Source organism: Peromyscus eremicus, chromosome 4 (assembly GCF_949786415.1).
Source record: "Peromyscus eremicus chromosome 4, PerEre_H2_v1, whole genome shotgun sequence".
Lineage (NCBI taxonomy): Eukaryota > Metazoa > Chordata > Mammalia > Rodentia > Cricetidae > Peromyscus > Peromyscus eremicus.
This window is the reverse complement of record NC_081419.1, coordinates 136,503,600-136,524,596: the sequence shown is the minus strand read 5'-3', so window position 1 is coordinate 136,524,596 and position 20,997 is coordinate 136,503,600. Positions and strand designations below refer to the sequence as shown.

General features: G+C 49.8%; 1 protein-coding gene across 2 annotated transcripts in view; it reads right to left on the bottom strand.

Annotated features, from left to right (window-relative positions):
- Tox2 (TOX high mobility group box family member 2) overlaps positions 1 to 15,055 on the bottom strand; it is a 127,303-nt gene extending 112,248 nt beyond the window's left edge. For both annotated transcript variants that reach the window (XM_059261855.1, XM_059261854.1), the window contains exon 1: positions 14,933 to 15,055. In XM_059261855.1, the coding sequence (XP_059117838.1) occupies positions 14,933 to 15,031 (99 nt within the window). In that variant the 5' untranslated portion in view covers positions 15,032 to 15,055. The remainder of the gene's footprint in view (positions 1 to 14,932) is intronic.
- Positions 15,056 to 20,997: the final 5,942 nt, after the last annotated feature.

Genomic DNA, 20,997 nt, shown 5'->3' with positions numbered 1-20,997 from the left:
ACATGCATATACATCATACACACAGAAAAATAACATGCCAACAAAAAACAGGAGCCGTAAATATGCCATACGCTCTTCTATTTTTTTTTTTTTTAAAGACACAATCTCATGTAGCCCAGGCTGGCATCAAGCTCACTGTTTAGTCTAGGATGACCATGAACTTTTGACCCTCCTGCTTCCACATCCCAAGTGCTGGGACTCGAACTATGCACCACCTCAGCTGGTTTATATGGTGCTGGGCATGGAGCCTAAGACTTTATACATACGTGCTAGACGTTCTACCAACTGACACAACAGCTCCTTCAGAGTCCTCTCTGAAGCTGTTACTCTAGAGGGGTAGGAAGGGAGGGACAGAGGCCATTGATACAGTGACAAGGTAAATGACACACTGTTTCCAGAGAGAAAAACAAGAATAGGACATCTCTGATAGACCAGGATGGGGCAGCACTGAATCCTGAAAAGGCAAAGGGCCAACATCAACAGTGTTCTGGAATCTTCAGTGGGCTAGGATTTTAGGTAGAAAATATCATGTTCGTGATTCACAGCTTAATAAAGAGGGGGAACCATCTTTTCAGGACGGAGACCACCCACAAGTCTTGCTTGCTCACCAGAAATGTTCCCACACCAGAGAGAAATACCCTTATCTCCGAAGGCCAGGCTGACTGTGCCCCAGATTCTCTAGTCCAAGCAATGGGGAGGGGCGTGTCCCTCCTGGCAAAGCCAAGGTCACCTTGGCAGGGAGATGGGTCTGGGTCTGATGGTTCTTGCCTTAGAGGTCAAGCATAAATTCAAAGCCAGAGGCCAAGGATTTCCACCTTAAACCCGAGGATTTCCACCCTAAATCCATCCGACTGGCATTCCTACTTTCCTCCCTGGCTCAGCTGGAGATGTCCCTGGTGGGATGCGACCAGGAGATCAGTACTTGTCGATACGGTGAGTCCTAGGCATAGCTTCTCCTGGCAATGAGGTAAGGAAGGTCCAGAGAGGGTGAAACACAGCCTGGATGCATTATGGGGATATTTCTAGAAAACATCTGCCTCGTTCCCTCCTTTCTTCCTTCCACAACGTATCGTTGAGCACTGATTACGTAGCAAACAGCAATGCAGGTGCTAGATGTTACTGTGCACATGAGCCAAAGCACTGGTCCTTACGATTTACTCTCCAGAGGGGAAACAGTCAAGCAATTCCACAGATATGATATGCCCCCAAAGGAAAGTACTAGAGGCCAGGATGGAGAAGAGGGTGACCATGTCAGGAACCAGAGTATGACAAGAGGCTAGAGCTGAGACTGAAGGGTGGGCACAGTGCCAGTCTCCATGTGAGGATGCAGGTTGGAACATGTCAGGCAAGGTCAGCAGGCACAGTGGTGTGAGAACAGCCAGGCACTCCGCAGGGATGAAATGAAGGCAATAGCAGAGCTGACTGTGTCCCCAGAGTGGAGCCTGGAGCCTGGGCCTTAATGCAAAATAGCTGGGGGTTAGGTTGGAAAAGCAGGTCCTGTCTAGACCCCATGAGGACGCTACACAGGGAGGTTTCAACAGAGCTCTGAGAAGACAGTTTCGGATCATGTGGCTCTGAGCTGTAACTCATTTCTGCACACAGAATAGATAGCTCTCATTCTGCAGAGGAAAGATTTCCACAAAGGCTCCATAGCCTTCCCAGCATGCAACACTCAGTCACTGGACAGAAAATGTCTCTAAACTGCTTTGAGAGCTGCAGGTTCCAGGCTAGAAAGCAGGAGGCAGCCACTAAAACGGAACAGAGATGGGGTGAATGACCAAGCAGAGCGCCAGAGAGAAAACTGTCCTGGGGACACCTGGACCCATACAGTGGTGGCTTATTGTTAACATCAAGGCAGGCAGACCTCTGTGAGTTCAAGACCAGCCTGGTCTACATAGTGAGTTCTAATAAGACAGAAGCTCCTACAGGGTAGGGGCCACACGTGACTCACCCGTCTGTACCTGTCACCTGCCACAAAGCCGTGGACACAGTGGACTGGATGTGGTGTTTGGACGGTGGAGTGAATGGATGGGGAAAAGATAAGAAGTGCACCAGCTCTTACAGAGTGTGGCATCCAGGCACGACTCCAGGTGAGGAGGATAAAGCATATTTCTTGGTCAATGTATGTACATGCATATGTGAATACATGTGTATATGTGTGTGGTATGTGTTCATGTATGTGTGTTCATGTATATGTGCTGTTCACATATGTATTCATGTATTCTGGGTTCTCATGAGTGTAGTATATTTGTGCATATGTTTGTTCATGTGTATGTGTTATTCATGTGTATGGTATGTTCATGAGTATGTGTTTTTGTGCATGTATCTATGTCTTACAGAGCTCAACCAGAAAATGTGCAGCGCATCCTGAGGACTTTCACTTATCCCTCCAAAGGAGACTGAGATTCAGTAGTTAAAGCACCCGCCATGCAGGAGGACCTGAGTTCGATCCCCAGCACCCATGTAAAGAGCCGGGTGTGCCTGTAATCCCAGCACAGGGGAGCGGGAGACAGGGTGGGGGATCCCCGAGACTTTTCGGACAGCTTGTCTAGACCCAGGTTCAATGAGAGACCCTGTCTCAAAAGATGAGGTGGAGAACAATTGAGGAAGACACCCAATGCCACTCTGGCTTCCACACACCCACATGTGTCTATAAACTACATACATATATGCATACTTGTGCATATATATGTGCTCTTGAGTGCACATGCTCCTACACACACACACACACACACACACACACACACACACACACACCACCCTTGGATGAATGAGACAGTAAACACAGTTTAAGATCAACCACTCCATCCACCCCCTTGCTGCAAGAAAATCCCATCCTGTGAACTGGGTGCAAACCCGCTGGAGGCAAATGTTACTGGCACATGCTCAGTCAGTGTACGCTACAGTAAACAATGCCCCTGGCTGCTGACTTGCACCCAGTCGGGGAGAAACTACCTACAGATGATGAACATCTAATAGATAGCCGTACTGTGGGATTTCCTGAGCACGGCGACATTTGTAGTGCAATGCCCCCTGTGGGGACCCTGGCAGCTAAGGAGACATGTGGCTGCTGTGGAGAACAGGCTGTGAGGGCAAGGTGGCTCCCAAACCACCTGCCACGATGCACTTGTCCCTCTGTTCTGCCCGGACTAAAATCCAGAGGGAGGGGACAGTACAGAGAAGGTATTCTGGTCCAGCTGTCTCTGGAACCCCAAAGGGACAGACAGCTACAAGAATGCCTCCCGCGGAGAGGAGCAAGCTGTGGCCCCCGTTACAAATGCCTCCAGGACACTAGTGCCAAGTGCCTCACCTGGGTTAGTCTTGTGAGTTAGGTCTGAATGTGTCATTGACTCCAAGAGGCTTCCTGGGGGAGCTGCAGTGAAAAGCAGGCTTCTCATATTCTCTATTGAAGATGTAAACTCCTGGACGGAGGTGATACTCGCTGCTCTCCCAAGGGGCATGCGACCTGAGCAGCCCCAAGTAGCAGGAATGAGCTAGAAAACAACTGCTCTGATCTCCCAGAGATCTGGATACCAACATGAGGTGAGAGTATAGTATTAGGAAAATGGGGTTCAGGAGGCTGAGAAGCAGGTTCAAGGTTACCCAGCATCTAAGCTCCAGAATACAAACCCAAGTACTTCATCAGACTCACAGTCACGTGTGATCCACCACCTGGCTTCACATTAAAAGTTAACTTAACTGTCAGGTGGGTACAGTGAACAGAGAAAGCAGGGGGCCTCCTGAATCACCCATGGAGCTATCAGCAAATATTTGCAGAATAAACAAGCAAGCCCTGAAGCCCAGGGTCTACCTTCCTCTCAGGAAAGTCCAGGTCCATCCCAAACACAGCACAGTGCAACAATAAAATTTATGCATGAGATTGACCTGGGGTTAACTATGGAATCAGAATCATTTCCAACAAGGTTCTAAATCATTCTGAAAATGAGGCCCAACTTCGAGATAAGCACGCTTTAATTAGCTGTAATGTGGAAGCGACCTATTGGCAAATGAGGCCTGAAGTTGAGACCTAAGGCAAGAGGCCCATCTGGAGCTACCAGACCCCTAAAAGAGAAAGTTCTACAACAGGAAAAGCAAGCAGCACACAGGTCCCTGCATGTGTGCACACAGATGCATGCACATAGTGTGGCTGCACACACACTTGCATGCACAGACATACATACACGAACAGGAACACACATGCACACACCTCTCAGGAGGGAGCTTCATGTGGAGGCCACCTACAGAGACAAGGCCAAACCCCAGTTTCTCGGCCACCTGTGGTACTTCAGCTATTTGGGTCAGTTCCCCGCCTACAAATGGTAATGTGTCGGTAAATGATTTGTGCTTATTTCTACCCACAAAAATACCACAAATTTTCAAAGAAAACTCACTAAGAAGGAACTAGGTGCTTCAGGCAGCTGGCAAACATACTTTCACCTTCTCCCTTTGCTTCTAACTCCCAACAGAATGACAAAAATAAAAAGCTACCTACCTCAGTCTATCATAGATACAGTGGAGATAACTGTATATATACCTTCTAATGCATATATATTCACAATTCAGATACAGATCTGTATAAGGGAGAATGCAATCTGTCCATAAGAGCCCAGAGGGCAATCAGAAACTCTGAGACACCACTGGAAATAAAGAAGCTGAAGGACAGACTGACAACACAGTCTGGGAGCCCTAAAGAACGTGCACCCCAACCCACAGTCACTGGAAAAGCTCTCCTAACCAAACCCTGTAAAGTCCCAAGAGAGTCAGCTAAGGCTGGGAACAGAGCAAATGAAGAGAACCATGCATCAGCCCAAAGGCTTTGATCACTGGCGTGGCCCCAACCTACAGCTGAAGAACAGCACTATCTTAGGTTTTTGCTGTGAAGCTGGAAATAGCAACATGGTAGGAGTCACCACAGATGAAAATAACAGACATGGTGGAAGTCACTGCTGGTCTAGAACATCGTTTCCCTGCCCCAGCCCAGCAAATACTTTGGACCCAATCATATACTGTGATGGAGGTTTTCCTGTGTATCCCTGGCCCCCACCTGCTAGATGGCAGAAGAACCCCCTCCCCACAAGCTATGACAAACTGTGCCCTGGTAGAGAAGCTCTGACCTGGGGACGCAAAGACATCATTGCAGGGCCTGGCAGGATCATGGGGCTGTTTTCAGCCCAGTACTTCAGTCCCGTGTGTTCCTGTCGGTAAATCCCGTATCTGCACAGTTGGCAGTCATTGTATTTACACAGACCCAAACCTACAGGGTGATTTATCACCTCAGCTTGGGAGAAGCAATAAAAACATATGGTCGGTAATTATTAACTTAATGAGTCATGGTAAATGGTAATTTTATATCGTAGAGAGAAGATGTTGTGTAACACAGGGTGATAAATTTTGATCAATTACCTTGATGCTTAAAACTTGCTACGGTGCAATTGGGATTTCTGGTGCCTTCTGGAGTGAGCGGGAAGATCCGTAGTTTTATGGTGTCTATTGCTGGGTTTCTCAGCTACATGATAGGTTTTCATAGAGTGTCTACTGTGTGCTTGGGGTTGAGAATTCAGCCCAATCCTTGATCCTCAGCCACTCAACAAGAAAGTTTGTATTTACCAGATGAAAGGCTGTGGATCTGCGATCTACTAACTCAAAATGTAGACTAACAAGCACATATAAAATCACCAGGGGTTGCCGGGCGGTGGTGGCGCACGCCTTTAATCCCAGCACTCGGGAGGCAGAGCCAGGCAGATCTCTGTGAGTTCGAGGCCAGCCTGGGCTACCAAGTGAGTTCCAGGAAAGGCGCAAAGCTACACAGAGAAACCCTGTCTTGAAAAACCAAAAAAAAAAAAAAAAAAAAAAAAAAATCGCCAGGGGCAGTGACCGTGCTTGACCTTAGGGAAGATGTCACATAGCTGAGTCTTAAAAGGGAGGGGAGCTGTGTGGGGGCACACACAGAGGTGGGAGGGTGTTCCAGGAGGAGGGAAAAGCACCTTGGGAGATCTGTCCACCATGGTGGTAAGGTCTGCCTGCAGGGAAGCAAGGACACCCACATGCTACAATTCAGCCTGCTTGGTTTGGAGTGGGGGTAGGCATAGAGGGACAGAGGCTTCACTTTCCCAAATTCAGACTGGTCTCCATGATGGTTTCTTGGTCTTCTGCTGAAGGTAAAGTTCAACAGCCTGTGTGTGGCTCCCCACACTTGCCAGGAGCACTCTGTGTCTCAAACGCTGGCCTGGCTCAGTGGCAGGAGGGTACAGGTATCCAGGCCACCGGGTTCTATCTCAAATTTCTGAGTTAGTAAACCTAAGAGGCAACCTGGCAGCTAGCATTTTTGACAAGAGGGTGGCACCAATCTTGCTGTTCAGGGAACTGGACCACTCAGTTCTAGCCTAGAGCCTTGGGAGGAGAAGATCTTTCTGCTCTGGATATGGGGGTGTCTCATAGGCCTGGGGTACATAGCTTGGACCTGGACAGTCAGGGGGCCTCCTCAACAGGTTCTGAGGGGGTTCCCTTCACCTTAGGTTTACTTGGGTTTCGTGAAAACATAATCAGAACTGGAGAGATACCCAGGGAGGATTTATGTTGAGGGAAGATTGGGGACATAGAGGACACCCAGAAGGAGAGGGACACATGCTTGGGCAGAAGAAGAAGGTGGCCAGAGATGGGAATGAATCTGGAGCTATGGCTGTCCCTACTGGAGAGTTCTTCCTGGTGAAGCAGCATGTGAACCCAGACTTGACACTTCGTCTCGGGGGGGGGGGGGGGATCAGTGTCTGTTTCAAGGTGATAACTGTGTGCCCAGGTCACCAGCCCAAGCCAATAAATGTTCTAAGCATCCCCTTGTTTTCCCTACCACCTAAAGAAGATCATGAGTGCTGTTAGGAAAGCCAGAGCCTGCCCTTCACAGGGCACAAGAGCTGACTCTTAATGTTTGAACTCCAGTGCTCTGTTCTTAGTGCATGGAAATGAAATCATGTCTTGCTGTAGTGAGTACTGTGATCTCCAGCCTTCTGACGTTAGTTGCTGATTTGCCGTTAGATAGAGAAGAGACTGGACCTCTGTGTTCCTGATGCTTGAGGCAATATGTTATCCCGGGTCTGCTGCATTCCACAGCCAACCCACACTGAACATCAATCCTGGGACTCTAAGAAACCAAGGAAGCAAAGAGATGACCCAAAGGAAATACAGGCAGCCACACGCCAGAGCGTCTGTGAGAACCTGTGCAGTGTGCCCAGACATGGGTGCTCCATCACTGCTGGCTGCTCTGCCCACTAGGCACTGCCCTCTGGGCTGGCTCAGGGACAGCTCTGGACCCCATCACCCAAAGACTCTTGGCCCCCGCCCTGCCCTAGACTCCAGGCACTCCCACAGTCTTCAGACTTTGAGGCAAGCAGAGGCTGAGCTCCTCCAGCATAGCGACAACCAGGCAGGCCCTTCGTTCACTCAGGCCATGAGCAGATGTCTTCTGAGCACTTATCTACCAGGCCCACTCTGGGAACACAAGAGTCCTCCCTTGACACAGGGACAACATCTCAAGACCCCTTCAAAAGGCCAGTGGGAGTTGCTCACTAGCTGAGAAGCTGGTCTCTAGGACAGGGACATTTTCACAGCAGCAAACCCTGCCTCTCCCAACTCGATGGTTCTGGTTTGAAATAGATTCAGTCATTGGCTTCCACACCTGCTCCTGCCATTCGTGTCTTTGCCACTAGGTGAGGCAGCCAAGGGACAGCATTCAGGAGGCCCAGGCTGTGCTCTCTGGATTCGGCCTCCAAGCTACAGGCTAAATCACCTCCTTTCTTTCCTTTTTCTTCCTTCCTTCTTTCCTTCCTTCTTTCCTTCCTTCTTTCCTTCCTTCCTTCCTTCCTTCCTTCCTTCCTTCCTTCCTTCCTCTCTCTCTCTCTCTCTCTCTCTCTCTCTCTCTCTCTCTTTTTCTTTTCTTTTTTTTTTTTGTTTTTTGTTTGTTTGTTTTTTTGAGACAGGGTTTCTCTGTGTAGTTTTGTGCCTTTCCTGGATCTCTCTCTGTAGACCAGGCTGGCCTCAAACTCACAGAGATCCGCCTGCCTCTGACTACCAAGTGCTGGGATTAAAGGTGTGTGCCACCATTGCCCAGTGAGACAGTTTCTTTATGTAGCTGAGGCTAGCCTGAAACCCATGATAAACTCTCTCTTATAAAGTCAGCCTGCCTCACGTATTTTGTTATAGCAATGAAAAGTAGGCTTATACACTCTTCAAAAAGCACCACACACACACACACACACACACACACACACACACACACACACCCTGGTGGAGGATCCCTCCATGCACCACAATTATAGAAGACATCCCAGCCTTTCATTTCATTGTATCTGCACACCACACTGTCCTGAAGGGGTGATGGTCACTGATTGATTCTCCTTAGTACACAGGGAAGCAGAAAGCCAGGGAAAGCTAATGACACGTTCAAAGTCTCTGAGGAGACTGGAGAGAGCGGTGGTGGGCCTGGGCGGCTGTTACTCACATACAAAAGTGTGATCCTGGGAGGACCCTCTGGGCAGGAGGATGCAGGACTAGATGAAAGTAAAGAGCTTTCTGCAGAGATGCTGGCCTCCTGGCAGAGCCCCTTAATTCCAGCCAGCCCAGGGCTCCTCCCACAGGACCATCCCCTGGCCCCTTCAGATGGAAGCTGTGCAAATCTCACCCCCACAGATGTTGTAAAGTCCTCAGATACCCCAAGTCCAAGACAGGCAGTAAGAGCAACCTCCACTTCATGGATTTTGCCAAACGGGGCCTCCAGTCATTCAGTAACCACGCTTTCCTCGTTCCCATCCTTACACGATGCTGTGCCCAGAATTGTGTGGGTGGGAAGCAAAATAACTCACCCACCACCACTTACTTACTGAGCCATTATAAGAAGGCACTGTGCCAAGTCCTGGGCATGGTTCCTGCCTTCCAGGAGCCCACACAAAACTACACAAACCACCAAGCCGCCACTACCCAAACTGTGGCTGTAACATGTCACCGGCTGTAGCATCACATGGGGCCTCATTAGATGTGCAGATTCCAAGGGTCCATCCCCCAGGACCAAATGAATCGAAATCCCTGGAAGTGTGGCCCCAGAATCTGCTTTTTAAAACTTATCCATCAGAGGCCGGAGTCTGTCTCTGTGGTTAGGATCTAGCTGCTCTTGCAGAGAGCCAGAATTCACTTCCCACCACCCACACGCTCACAGCGGCCTGTAACTCTAGCTCCAAAAGATCCAGCACCTTCTTTTGGCCTCCACAGGCATTTGTACATATGTGTGCATACACACATCCAGTCATACACATAAATAAAAATAAATAAAACTCTGAAAAAACTTACCAAGTGACTCTCACTATATACATACATTTTCAAAATTTCAAGAATCTGTCAACAATCTCCCACCTTAAAATCACAAAACAGGGGCTGAGGTGATGGCCCAGGTTTGGATCCCCAGAACCCAGTGAAAGCCAGGCGTGGAGGCACACTTTTATAATCCTGTGCTGTCGGGGTGGAGACAGGTAGACCCTACAAGACTCTAGTCAAAATGTTGAGTTCCAGGTTCAGTGAGATACTGGTCTTAAAAATATATAAAGGAAGCCGGGCGGTGGTGGCGCACGCCTTTAATCCCAGCACTCGGGAGGCAGAGCCAGGCGGATCTCTGTGAGTTCGAGGCCAGCCTGGGCTACCAAGTGAGTTCCAGGAAAAGGCGCAAAGCTACACAGAGAAACCCTGTCTCGAAAAACCAAAAAAAAAAAAAAAAAAAAAAAAAAAAAAAAAAAAAAAAAAAATATATATATATATATATATATAAAGGAAGACATCTGTTCTGGTTTGCTTTCTGTTGCTATGGTAAACACCATGATCAAAACCAACTTGAGGAGGGAAGGGTTTATTTAGCTTACAGGTTGCAGTCCATCACTGAGGAAAGTCGAGGCAGGAATCTGGAGTCAGGAACTGACTTGCTCAGCTTGTTATACACAACCCAGACTCACCTGCTCAGGGATGGCACCGCCCACAGTGGGCTGGGCCCTCCCAAGTCAATCAGCAATCAAAAAAATGCCCAGTAGACATGCCCACAGGCCAATCTTGTAGACTCCATTCCTCAACTGAGATTCCTTCTTCTTAGGTTAGGTTTGTGTAACGTTGATAAAAACTAACTCTATAACAACTCCCAGTGTCAACCTCTGCCTCCACACACACACAAAGCAGCCCCAGGCCTTCGCTCACCTTAACCCTCTTCCTTACCTCATATCCAGAGATCTATTGATCATATTACTTTATATTTTATCCATAGATAGCTAAGCTTTGAGAGCAACAATTTGGGCTTGTTTTGTTCATTGCCATAGCATTGGTTACCTAGCAAAGTTCTAGCACAAAGCAGTGATCAATAAATATTTATTGATTAAATGACGGACGATAGAACATGCCACATCCCACGCAGTACTAGTCATTGAGAGAGCCTGGAGAAAGAGACAAGGTTGCTGGTCACAGAGTGCTCCATGATAGTGGCACCCAGGTCAGCCTTTAGGGGGGTATCAAACAGAGATAAAGGATGCTCGGAACAGAGAGGTTAAACCTTTTACTGGAATAGGTGGCAGGGGGTTGATAACACCATCAACTAATCAATACCTGGTTTGTGCCAAGAACTATCCTAGCCTGCATCCCTCACTCCTGTATCCTGAATCTCATAAGTAGGCAATGTCATCCAGAGGGTGGGGCTGGAGCATGACTGCTCTTCTCAAGGACCCAGGTTTGATTCCTAACACCCACATGGTGACTCAGAACCATCTGTGACACCCGTTCCAAGGGGATCTGAGGCCCTCTTCTGGCCTCCAGGGGCATTGCACGCTCATCCTACATATACATATAGGTAGGCAAATTAGCCATGCACATAAAACAAAAATAAATAAATCTCAAAGAAAAAACTTTAAAGAGGGTACCTAGGCTCAGTGATATTAAGTAATTTGCTCTCCCCACAAAAAGACTTGTAAAAGAACATTTGTGGCAGCTTTATTTACAATTTCCCCATGAAGTAATCAAGTGTGCTGTATTTACAGAAAGCAATACCACTCAACAACAAAGTGGAACAAACCACACACACACACACACACACACACACACACACACACACACACACACTCAACAAAGAATCTGAATGACAAGCTGAGCAAAAAAGAAGCCATACTCAGAATTCCTCTTTGCATACCTAAATTGAACTGAAACAAACTGTGTGGACTAGAAACCAGGAAAGAAGCCATCACTGGGACCGTGGGTGGGGTGGTGACTGGGAAGGGCACAAACGAGGCTTTCTAGGGTGATGGAAATAGTCTCTACCTAGACCCGATTAGCGGGTACCTGGGTGTTTATATCTGTCAATCTCATTTACATTTTATTAAATTAAGTCATACTCAGTAACAACAAAGATCTAGAGAGCCCATAGGTGGCTTAGTTGGTAAAGGCACCTGTTGCCATACCTAATAACTTAACTTTGACTGCTGGGACACACACAGTGGAAGGAGAGAGTCTCCTCTGACTCCCACGCATACCCACTCACATACATAAATACATGTATTTTAAACTTTTTTAAGGAGCTAGAAATCATTTCCTCTAGTTCACAAAGCCACATATGGAGCTACAAAGCTAGGCTTACCCTGTCCCAGTGGCTAATTGACACTAGTCTGCCTGGCTGAGCGAGGAGCTCCCTGCCTGGTTAATGCCTTCCCAAATCTGAATGGAAGGGATTCAATTCTCTGTGAATGGAAATCACAGGTCCCTAGCCCCCAAACCATGATAGAGTCTCACACGGAGGCCAGATAACTGTCCTGTTGTGAATTAAGAAACTTAGATTCAACATCAATTGTGCCTTTCACCTGCTCAGTAACCCAAGGGTATACTGCTCCATGACTCAGTTTCTCCTATATGAAGCAAAGAGGAGATCAATACTTCCCTTTATGAGATCCCAGATCCTCCATGCCAGAGGCCAGGAGTCCCTGTGCTTACCAAGCACTGTTACTACATTTTAAAAAGTAACACGCTTGCTTTATATCTGGTAAGTGATTTTTCTAATACATGCTAATATTACCATGATTAATAAATTGCACAAGTATTTCGAAGCTAAAATGAAGCCACCGCGGCTTTTCATTATTGTGTATTTTCTCAAACAAAAACCACCAAAAGAACAGCTAGTGCTCATGACTTTAAATTTAAAGGGGCTTGGAATCTCTATGCAGAGGATTGCTAAGGGGACAGTCACCAAGGGGATGGTCGCCAAGGGGACCGTCGCCAAGGGCCCTTCCAGGTCAACTGCCCCACGGTTGTCTGACATCGTTTGGGCAAATGCTTGAGAGACAAGCCTCTTGTCCTGGCCCCAACAACAGAGCCCCAGAGTGTGGGCTGTGTCCTGGCTCCGTAACCCATTTTACACCACCTCGTAACACAGACACACCGCCCCAGTGTGGCTATTACCACACCTTAAGTCTCAGTTTACCCTTCCACTCTGATAGTGAGCCGCTGTGAGGAAGCCTGAAGCTTGGACATTTTCTTTTCCACAACCTTTCACCATCAGTTTCTGGAGTCTGAAAAAAATGGGGTTCCTGGCCCCATTGAACCACCACAGAAGGCCACAGCCCACTGGGGAATCTGCCAACAAGGCTCTGGTTCAAGCTGAGCCAGGTGCTCCATCACCCCAGCATGAAGGACTGAACAGCAGATCTCACATCTAAGCACATGGGCACACCTTCCTTTCAAGCATTCTGGTGCCTCGTCCCACGCCAATAAGCTCAAAACTTCTCCAGCTATGGGTCAGGGTCCTAGAGCACAGATAGAAACCAAAATCTCCACCCTCCACTTCTGAGTCCTCCCCTGCGGGTTGCGACCTCGGAGGTTCTGGTGCTGAGTCAGAGGTTTCTAGAGCTTCCAAATTTAAAAAAAAAAAAAAAAAAATATGCGGGGTGGGGGTGGGGTAGGATGGGGGGCTCAGCAGAGTCCTGCTTCCCAAAGGCGGCAGTGGGAGAGTCTGGCCCCACTTTGGTGGGGTTTGCAGATACCTCACCTCCAAAAGACCTCTTCCAGCTAATCTCTACCTCCTCCCCAGCCTGGGTACCGGGACTTTAAGACACAAATGCCTAGTCTCCACCACGGCCTCCAAACCAGAAGGCGAACCCTGTCTTGCCCATTTGGTATTTTAAACGTAACAAAGCCAAGGGCAGATGACCCTCTGCCCATCCTTCAGCTCCTTGTAAAACTCCACTTGCTGTTTTTAATCTATTTTCCCACCACCACAGTGGAAGCGGCTCCAGAACCCGCCTTCTCTCTGAGGCACCATCCCCCCTCTCAGGCTTCCAACTTTGCGGATCAGCGCACAAAAGATAATCTGCTCTCCCCTCCGAGAGATGCGTGCCGCCCACCTCCGCCCCGGGACGCCCCCCCCCCCCCCCCCCCCGCCTGCGCGGCCCGCGCCGCCCGGGCCAGGGTGAACTGCAGTGGGCTCCTGGCGGCAGCCGCTCCCTTAGGGCCTGAGGACGCACTTGCAGAGGCCCAGCCCGGGAGGCCCAGCGATCGGGCCGGACGCTCTGCTCCCCTAGTATCCCGGGAGCACCCCCTCAGCCAGGAGCTGGGCGGATAGCCTGTGGGGAAGGGGACAGCCCCCAGAGGGTCGCGGATCGAGCCATCCGACGCGCACTCACCACGCAGCACCGCAGAGTCCGCGCGTCTGCGCCCCGACCGCCCGGAGACCCACGCGCGCTGCTCAATCCGGGCTCCGAGTGACGAAAAGCCGCGCTCGGCTCCAACCTGACCCGGACCGACGCACAGACCTGGGGACGCACCGACCGACCGTCTGGCTTTCCAACTAAGTTTTAAAGTTCCCTTCCCTGCGAGGGAAGAGGACTCGGGCAACTCTGCTGACCCTGCCCCTGCCCCTGTCCGCTGGGCTCGAAGAGGAGCTGGGGTCCGACGCCTTAGGTCCCAGGATCCCCGCACAGCCTCCGGACGGCGCCGCGGTACGGGGACTTGCCTGGCGTTGGGGACAGAGATCCCGGAAAAATGGGGGACTAGAGGTGCCTCCTTGCTGCAGCCCAAGCCTGAAGGGACGCTAGCTCCCCGATCGGGGAAGGGACAGGTCTTGATTGGACGCCACCATCATAGAATCCGAGGCGCCGTGGGGCAGTGACGGCCAATTAGTAAACGGCCCAATTAGTGCACTGCACCGACAAGTTAAAACCCCGACGCGCGAGTATGGACGACCGAAGGGTGGGGGCGGGGAGTGCAGGGTACTGGAGCCTGTGACTGTCCCTGGGTGTGCCCGGGTACGACTGCGTGCCCGTCAGGGCGATTTGTAGCTGAGGCTTCTCGTCCAGGGGATGGATCTGTGTGACCGACCGTGTGCACTCGTGGGTCATTGTGAGTGTGAGCTGGAACTGTCGGAGCTACTTCTTTGTGTGACTGTCCCCGGTTGTCACTGGCTGTGACAGCGGATAGGAACATGTGCAAGCAGCGTTGTGTGTGCGGATAGGTGAAGTGACTTGTGTGTGTGTTAGTGTAGCCGTGTACGTGGGCGAGAGGCTGAGTGTGGTTGACGACAGATGACTGGCACGGTGACTTATGTGGGACGGTGAAGGCTGTGTGTGGTGCCGCCTGGCTGGGTGACAGAGCGTCGCTGCGCGTCGGCTTGTGAATGAATGCGAAGTGTGGGTGAGTGTGTCACCGTGTCGTCGTGCGGGTGGCTGTCGGGCTGACTTCTGCCTGTGATCTACAACTCGGGGCGTGTGTGTGACCGCGAGGGTAGCGGTGTGAGCGGCACGTGCCCGTCGACGGGGCTGTGGTGTGCGTGTCCCCCGTGTGAGGCCCCCAAAGTGGCCGCGTCCGCAGCCGCGAGGTGACTCCTGCCCCACACTCGAGCCCGGGACACTCGGCCCCTGCCTACCTTGCCGCCTACCTTGCCGCAGTGGTAGTAGTCCAGGTGCGCCAGGCCGGCCGGCTCGGCCCCGGGCCGCGCACCTACCGCGGGCGCCGAGGGATACAGGCGGACGTCCATGGCGGGCGCGGCGGCGGCGGCGGCGGCTCCCGCGGGCAGTGCCTGGGCGGGCGGCGGTGGGAGCACTAGGCGAGCCGGTGTGCAAGCGCGGGGGGCGGGCCGGGGGCGGCGCCCGGAGGGGAGCTACGCCCTCCCGCCACGCCCTCCCCCGCCCCGCCCGCGAGCGCTATTGTTCCGGCCTCGGGCGCCGCCGAGGGCAAGGGGGCCCTGGAACTCGTCTGAGTTGGGCAGTCGCCCGGATCCCCGCCCAGCCCTCCGCCCCTAATGTGACTTGCCGTTCCGAGTGGACCTTTCCTGTCCCGCCTTTTGTCACCAAGAGCGAGAGGAAAGAGAAAAGCCCCTAGGCCACACCTGTCCAGAAACGGGACATTCCCCCGCCCTAAATATTGGGGGCAGTGTCAGTTCCCTACCCGGCAAGGCTGGCCGTAGGAAGTGGTGGTAGCAACACTCAACTGGAGATGGATGCTGTCTTACCTGAGGAACTGGGCCCCTTGACTCACACGGATCTTGGAATAGTCTCCCTGCCCGCCCCCAACACACACACACACACACACACACACACACACACACACACACACACCTCAAGCTGATCTGAGTTACTCAGAAAGAGACAGGGGACCAAAGTGCATAAATGTTAATTTTATATATGGGGGAAACCGAGGCAGGGACTTGCAGCATCAGTAAACGAGAGCATCCAGAATTGAAAGCACTTGGATAGAGACTCTGGAAAGTCCCACCCCCTTTAGTGTAAGGACCGGAAGGCTCAAAAGCCTAGTACAGTTGGCCATCATCCAAGGCCTTCTGGACACCAGAGAAGCAGTGTGTATCTGCCTCCTTTGCTCTCTGTCAAAGCACCAAAATTCCTCAGACACTTGCTGGCTCCCAGAACGGTCAGGGTGTTCTCATTTACTTCCATTCGCCCCCAACCCCCATCCAGTTCCTGGGTCTGTCCGGGAAGGACAACTGGAGAAAACGGCTTGAGCCTCTTGCCCACACAGAGGATGGCTTGGAACTAACAGCTCTCAACCGCGGCGTGGACTCGGCTGGTCCTGGCCAGGAGCAAGAACCTCTGTAACCACGGAATCCAGACATGGCGAGATGAGTGTGGGAACTGGTCTCTCAGTGAAGGTGCGAGAACAAAGGAGGAAATCACAGCCCAGAAAGGAAGGCGCTTCTAAACAAACTGCAGTCATTGTTTCCCAAAATACCAGGCTCAGTCTTATCAAAAAGGAATTTCCCACAGGCCTCTTTCCCTCTTTTTTTTTTTTTTTTCTTTCCTCCCCCAGATCTGGATACCCAACTAGCCTGGCAATATTCACTGAAACACACACACACACACACACACACACACACACACTCCACTTCTCTGCGTTACTTTATTATAAACAAGTATTTCACATGCACATGTTTTGCTTCTGTGGTCTCTGTTCTGCTTACTTTTCTCTCCTTGTGCCAATAGCTCACTGGATTATTCCAACTCTGTAACACATCTTAATATCCCACAGAATAAGCCCACTCACTCTTCATGTTCTTTAAGACTTCCTTGGCTATCGACCTTTGGAATTTAATACAAAATCAGCTGGGATTTTCATTGTTCCCACATTGAATCTTTATGTCAATTTGGATGAAGTGGGTATTTTCTATGTGAATTATTTTTATCCATGAACATGGTATATCCACTTATTGAAGGTTTCTTTAAAGTTCTCTCAGCAACATCTTGTATGTAAAAACCTGGTGCATCTTTTATTATATTTACAACTGGGTTTTTGTTGTTGTTGTTGTTTTATGCTATTATTATTTATTTTGTTTGTTGCTAATAGGATGGTCAAGGCTTTCTAACAACTCCATAAATCCTTTGACACTCCTCCCAAGGAGGAGGAGTAGTCTAATACCCTCCCTCTTGAAAAAGCCTGGTCTTATTGAATGGTTCTTAGTAAAGAGAGTGCCTTCTGAGGCTAGTGCATAAAAGCTGACCCAGCCCCTCCGGCGTGGCTTCTTAGGGGGCTTCAGTGCCTGGAGCTGTAAGCCATTGAGTAAGAAGTCTGGAACCACAAGAGAAGTCACGGTTGAGTTTTCCTCTAATCTAAAATGTCAGCTACTTGGGACAAAGAGACAGGTGGGATCTTCGTGAGTTCAAGGCCAGCCTCATCTACATGGTGAGTTCTAGGCCCACCAAGGCTATATTGGAAGACCTTGTCTCAAAAATAAATAAATAAAATGTTCAGTTGCCATGACAGGTAATAAATGCTTGTTATTGTTTTAAGCTACAAAACTTTGAGGTTGTTTCTCAACCATACAGACCTGGAATATACTAGAAATAAAGTTTTACATAATGTCCTTATACCCAACATTGCTAAACTCATTTATTTTCTAATCATTTGTTCACAGATTCTTTGGCTTTTAAAAACCATAGAGCTATTTCCTGTCTCATCTGTAAAAATGAAAGTTTGCTCTTAACTTTCAACCCCCGTACATTTTGTTGCTTTTTCTTGCCTTGTCTTACTGGCCAGTATCAGTAACAGAACATTTGAGAGGAGCCGCCAGCAGCCAGCCTTGCCTCCCTTCTGAGCACAGAAGGAATGTCAATACTCATGAACTGTGTGCCTGCTGGGCTTGTGTCTTCTCATTTTTCTTTGCTTTGTGTTTTATGGATACCTCTAGAGTGAGTGAGTGAGTGTGTGTGTGTGTGTGTGTGAGAGAGAGAGAGACAGAGACAGAGACAGAGCCAGAGCCAGAGCCAGAGAGACAGAAAGAGAGAAGAGAGAGACAGACAGACAGACACAGAGAGAAGAGAGGGGAGAGAGAGAGAGAGAGAGAGAGAGAGAGAGAGAGAGAGAGAGAGAGAGAGAGAGAGAGAGAGAGAATCTTGACAAAGCCCTTTGAGTTCAGGAGTGAAAAGCACTACATGAGGTCATCAAGGAATGCGTAACACCCCAGTGCTGATCATAGAGTCCAAGTCCCTCCTGTCGCATTTCCCACTGCCCATACTTCTGCAGTCTTGGTCTCACCAACTCCAGCCAAAACTGTCAACAAAGCCCACCACAGTTTGCAGACTCACGTGAGCAAAACTGCCATGGGGTTCTCTGGAACCTGCCTGCAGCCGCTGCCACCTGTCAGCCCTTCCCTGAGAAGAAGGACACCAGGAGCACGTATAGAAGTCTGCTGTGATGGCCACCAGGGAAGACATACAGATCCCAGAGCTTGGCTTTGTCTTATTCTGTTGCCTCATCAGATAGGACACTCCCCTGAAGGAACACCACAGCCATGTCTGTTGGCTTCAGGACAGAAGTGGGCCTTGAGCCCTCCTCTCTTCCTCAATGGGAAGCTGAGAGAGAACGGGCCTGCTGGTTCAGAGCAGAGCTGCTTGGCTCTTCCTCGCCTGCAACAGCTCCGGGCTGGGGGAGTCTGCTTATGAATCTTCCAGCGTTTGGCTTCTTTTGCCATAAGTAGCTAACAGTCAACATGCAGATGTGCTTGAGTATGTTTTTATTACGATTTAGACATGGTTGTGACAATAGGAGGGGACTGTTATTAAAAAAGGAGAGCCTAAAGTAGTTCCTGAGAGGAGGGGGCACACTGTGTTGGGGGATACATGGCGGACCTTCAGGGAAGCAGGAGTGTCAGTTGGGGCAGAAGAAGAGAGTAGAGCTTTACATGAGGACTTCTACCATAGTTTCTAAAGGTTGGCTGGTTCGAGTACTGTCAGTGGATCTGGGAAAAGGGATGGTTCCTAGTTGGCTGGTACCTGGCCCCTGGGTAACTTGAGCAGGTAAGTAATGACCCAGAGTGCAGGTATCCAGTAAAAGGGAAGGTTGGAAGCAAAGATTCCAGATTGTCAGTTTTCTTTTGAAAAGTATGCTCACGGGCAAATCCCATTCTGTTGGGGGTAGGGATTGGCTAATCCTAGAAAGAGACTATCCCTTCAGGGTTTGCGAGAACCCAGTTGTCAAAGCATCAGATTACAGAAAACAACAGACATGGCTAACAGCCACGGGATCCCAGACGGCAATGAGTCCTACTCCACCTGCAGCTCCTTCACCCAGGGGATGTTAGGACTTTCCCTCAAAACGGCCGGCATCTGAAAACGCAACAGTGGCAGGAGAACCAGTCACTCAACTGTGGAAGGCTTAAGGTACGCCACAGAACCTTCCTCCTTTCAGGCACGTGGTAGGATTGCACCCTCCTTCCCTTTTGAATTTGAGTATGACCATGCAACTCACTATACCTAAGGGGACATAAACCAAAGTGATATGTGTTACTTCTGGGAGCTTGAAGAGACTGGTTACTTAGCTGGACTTGGTGGCACACACCTTTAATCCCAGCACTCAGGAGACAGAGGCAGGCAGATGGATCTCTGTGGATTTGAAACCAGCCTGGTCTACACAGTGAGTTCTAGGACAGCCAGAGCTGCATATTGAGAGCCTATCTTAAAAAGGCGGCATGTGGTGGAGGTGGGAGGGGGTGTATATTTAACCCTGTTCTCTCTTCCTTCGTCCATAAAAACAGTAGCAAAACTTCACTCATTTTTTACGACCCAGTTTAACTTGCTTGCTGGGTGAAGACTCGGAGGCGCTAACTCAAGGCTTCAACTGTTCTAGGAACTGTTTTCACACAGAGCCAACAGTGCCCACTTTGCCAAAACATGACAAGCCTTGTGCCTTATGAGTTTCTCTGGCAAAGAGACAATGGTTCCCCCATTTTGGTAATTGTGATTAATACAGGGGCTGATATAGCAGAGATGCTTGGTTCCTACCTTGGGATAGAGCCTTTGAGGACACACACACACACACACACACACACACACACACACACACGCACACGCACACGCACACAGCTCCTGCTTTGTACAAATTCCAGGAGACAGAGAGCAGTGAAAGGAGTCACATGTGAGCACTTGTCTCCATCTTTCTTCCCAGGAGCAAACATAACATACATAAAGTCTAACCCCGACGTAAGTATGGTGGGACATATACCGACCTGGGCATCAGAAAATGGGGATCCGTCAGAAAGGTTCACCTGTCCTATGGGAAGTCTTCCAAAGGCTAAGAGATAAGAATCATCTGAGCCACAGATTCCAGTGCCAGGAGTTGACTGTAGTGATCCCAGGGCACACTGGGGGAGGAACGAAGAGGCGAGCCAGGAAAGAGTAACTGTCAAGAGAAGGTGCATTACTGTGGGTAATTGGGACTGAGCCCCATCCAGGGATTCTGGAATACAGGGCGGCACAAATATACCACAGAGTTATCCCATCCAAGGGTCAAGGAGCTGGGGTCTTCACTTAGCAAGTCCTAACAGCTAGGATTAAGCCATGCTGAGACAAAATTCCTTCCCAGGCAGTTTGTCCTGGCAATTAGATGTGAAGAACCTGCAGCAGAGATATCCTGTGGGTAAATGGATGCAGGACTCAACAGGCAGAGGTTGGGTGGCACACTGGAATGCTGAGGTAGTGGTCATGGAGACAGGGTTAGGATCAGCAGGGTCTACCACAGAGCTTGGGTCTGTGCAACCAGGAAGTGGAACTCTGCCTTCCTTCCACACTTCACTCTGTGCCTGTGCACAAAAACACATCCCCTCAGGAACTTACTAGAAGCGGGTACTTATTGTCTGAGGACAGCAGTTGAGCATTGCTAGAGCCCTGGCTGCTGTACTCTCCTCTGTGGGCCAATAACACTTCAGTCTGTTCCTTATTTCTGACAAGTGGCCAAGCCAGCCCGCAGCTCCTGCCAACTATGTCTACTAGGCAAAAGATCGAATGATTGGCAGAGACTTCAGCACAAGGTCACTTCCTTGGCTCAGAACGCCGATGACCACAAGACAAAGACACTGGAGTGCTGGGTTCAAATCCTTATGTCATCTCAGCTTCCTGTTGGACTTTGGCCAAGCCTCTGAGCCTCTGGGAGCCTCGGCTTTCAGTCCTGCAACATCAGGTGTTAATACCTGACTATGTGTTTGCATGTGGGAGAGAA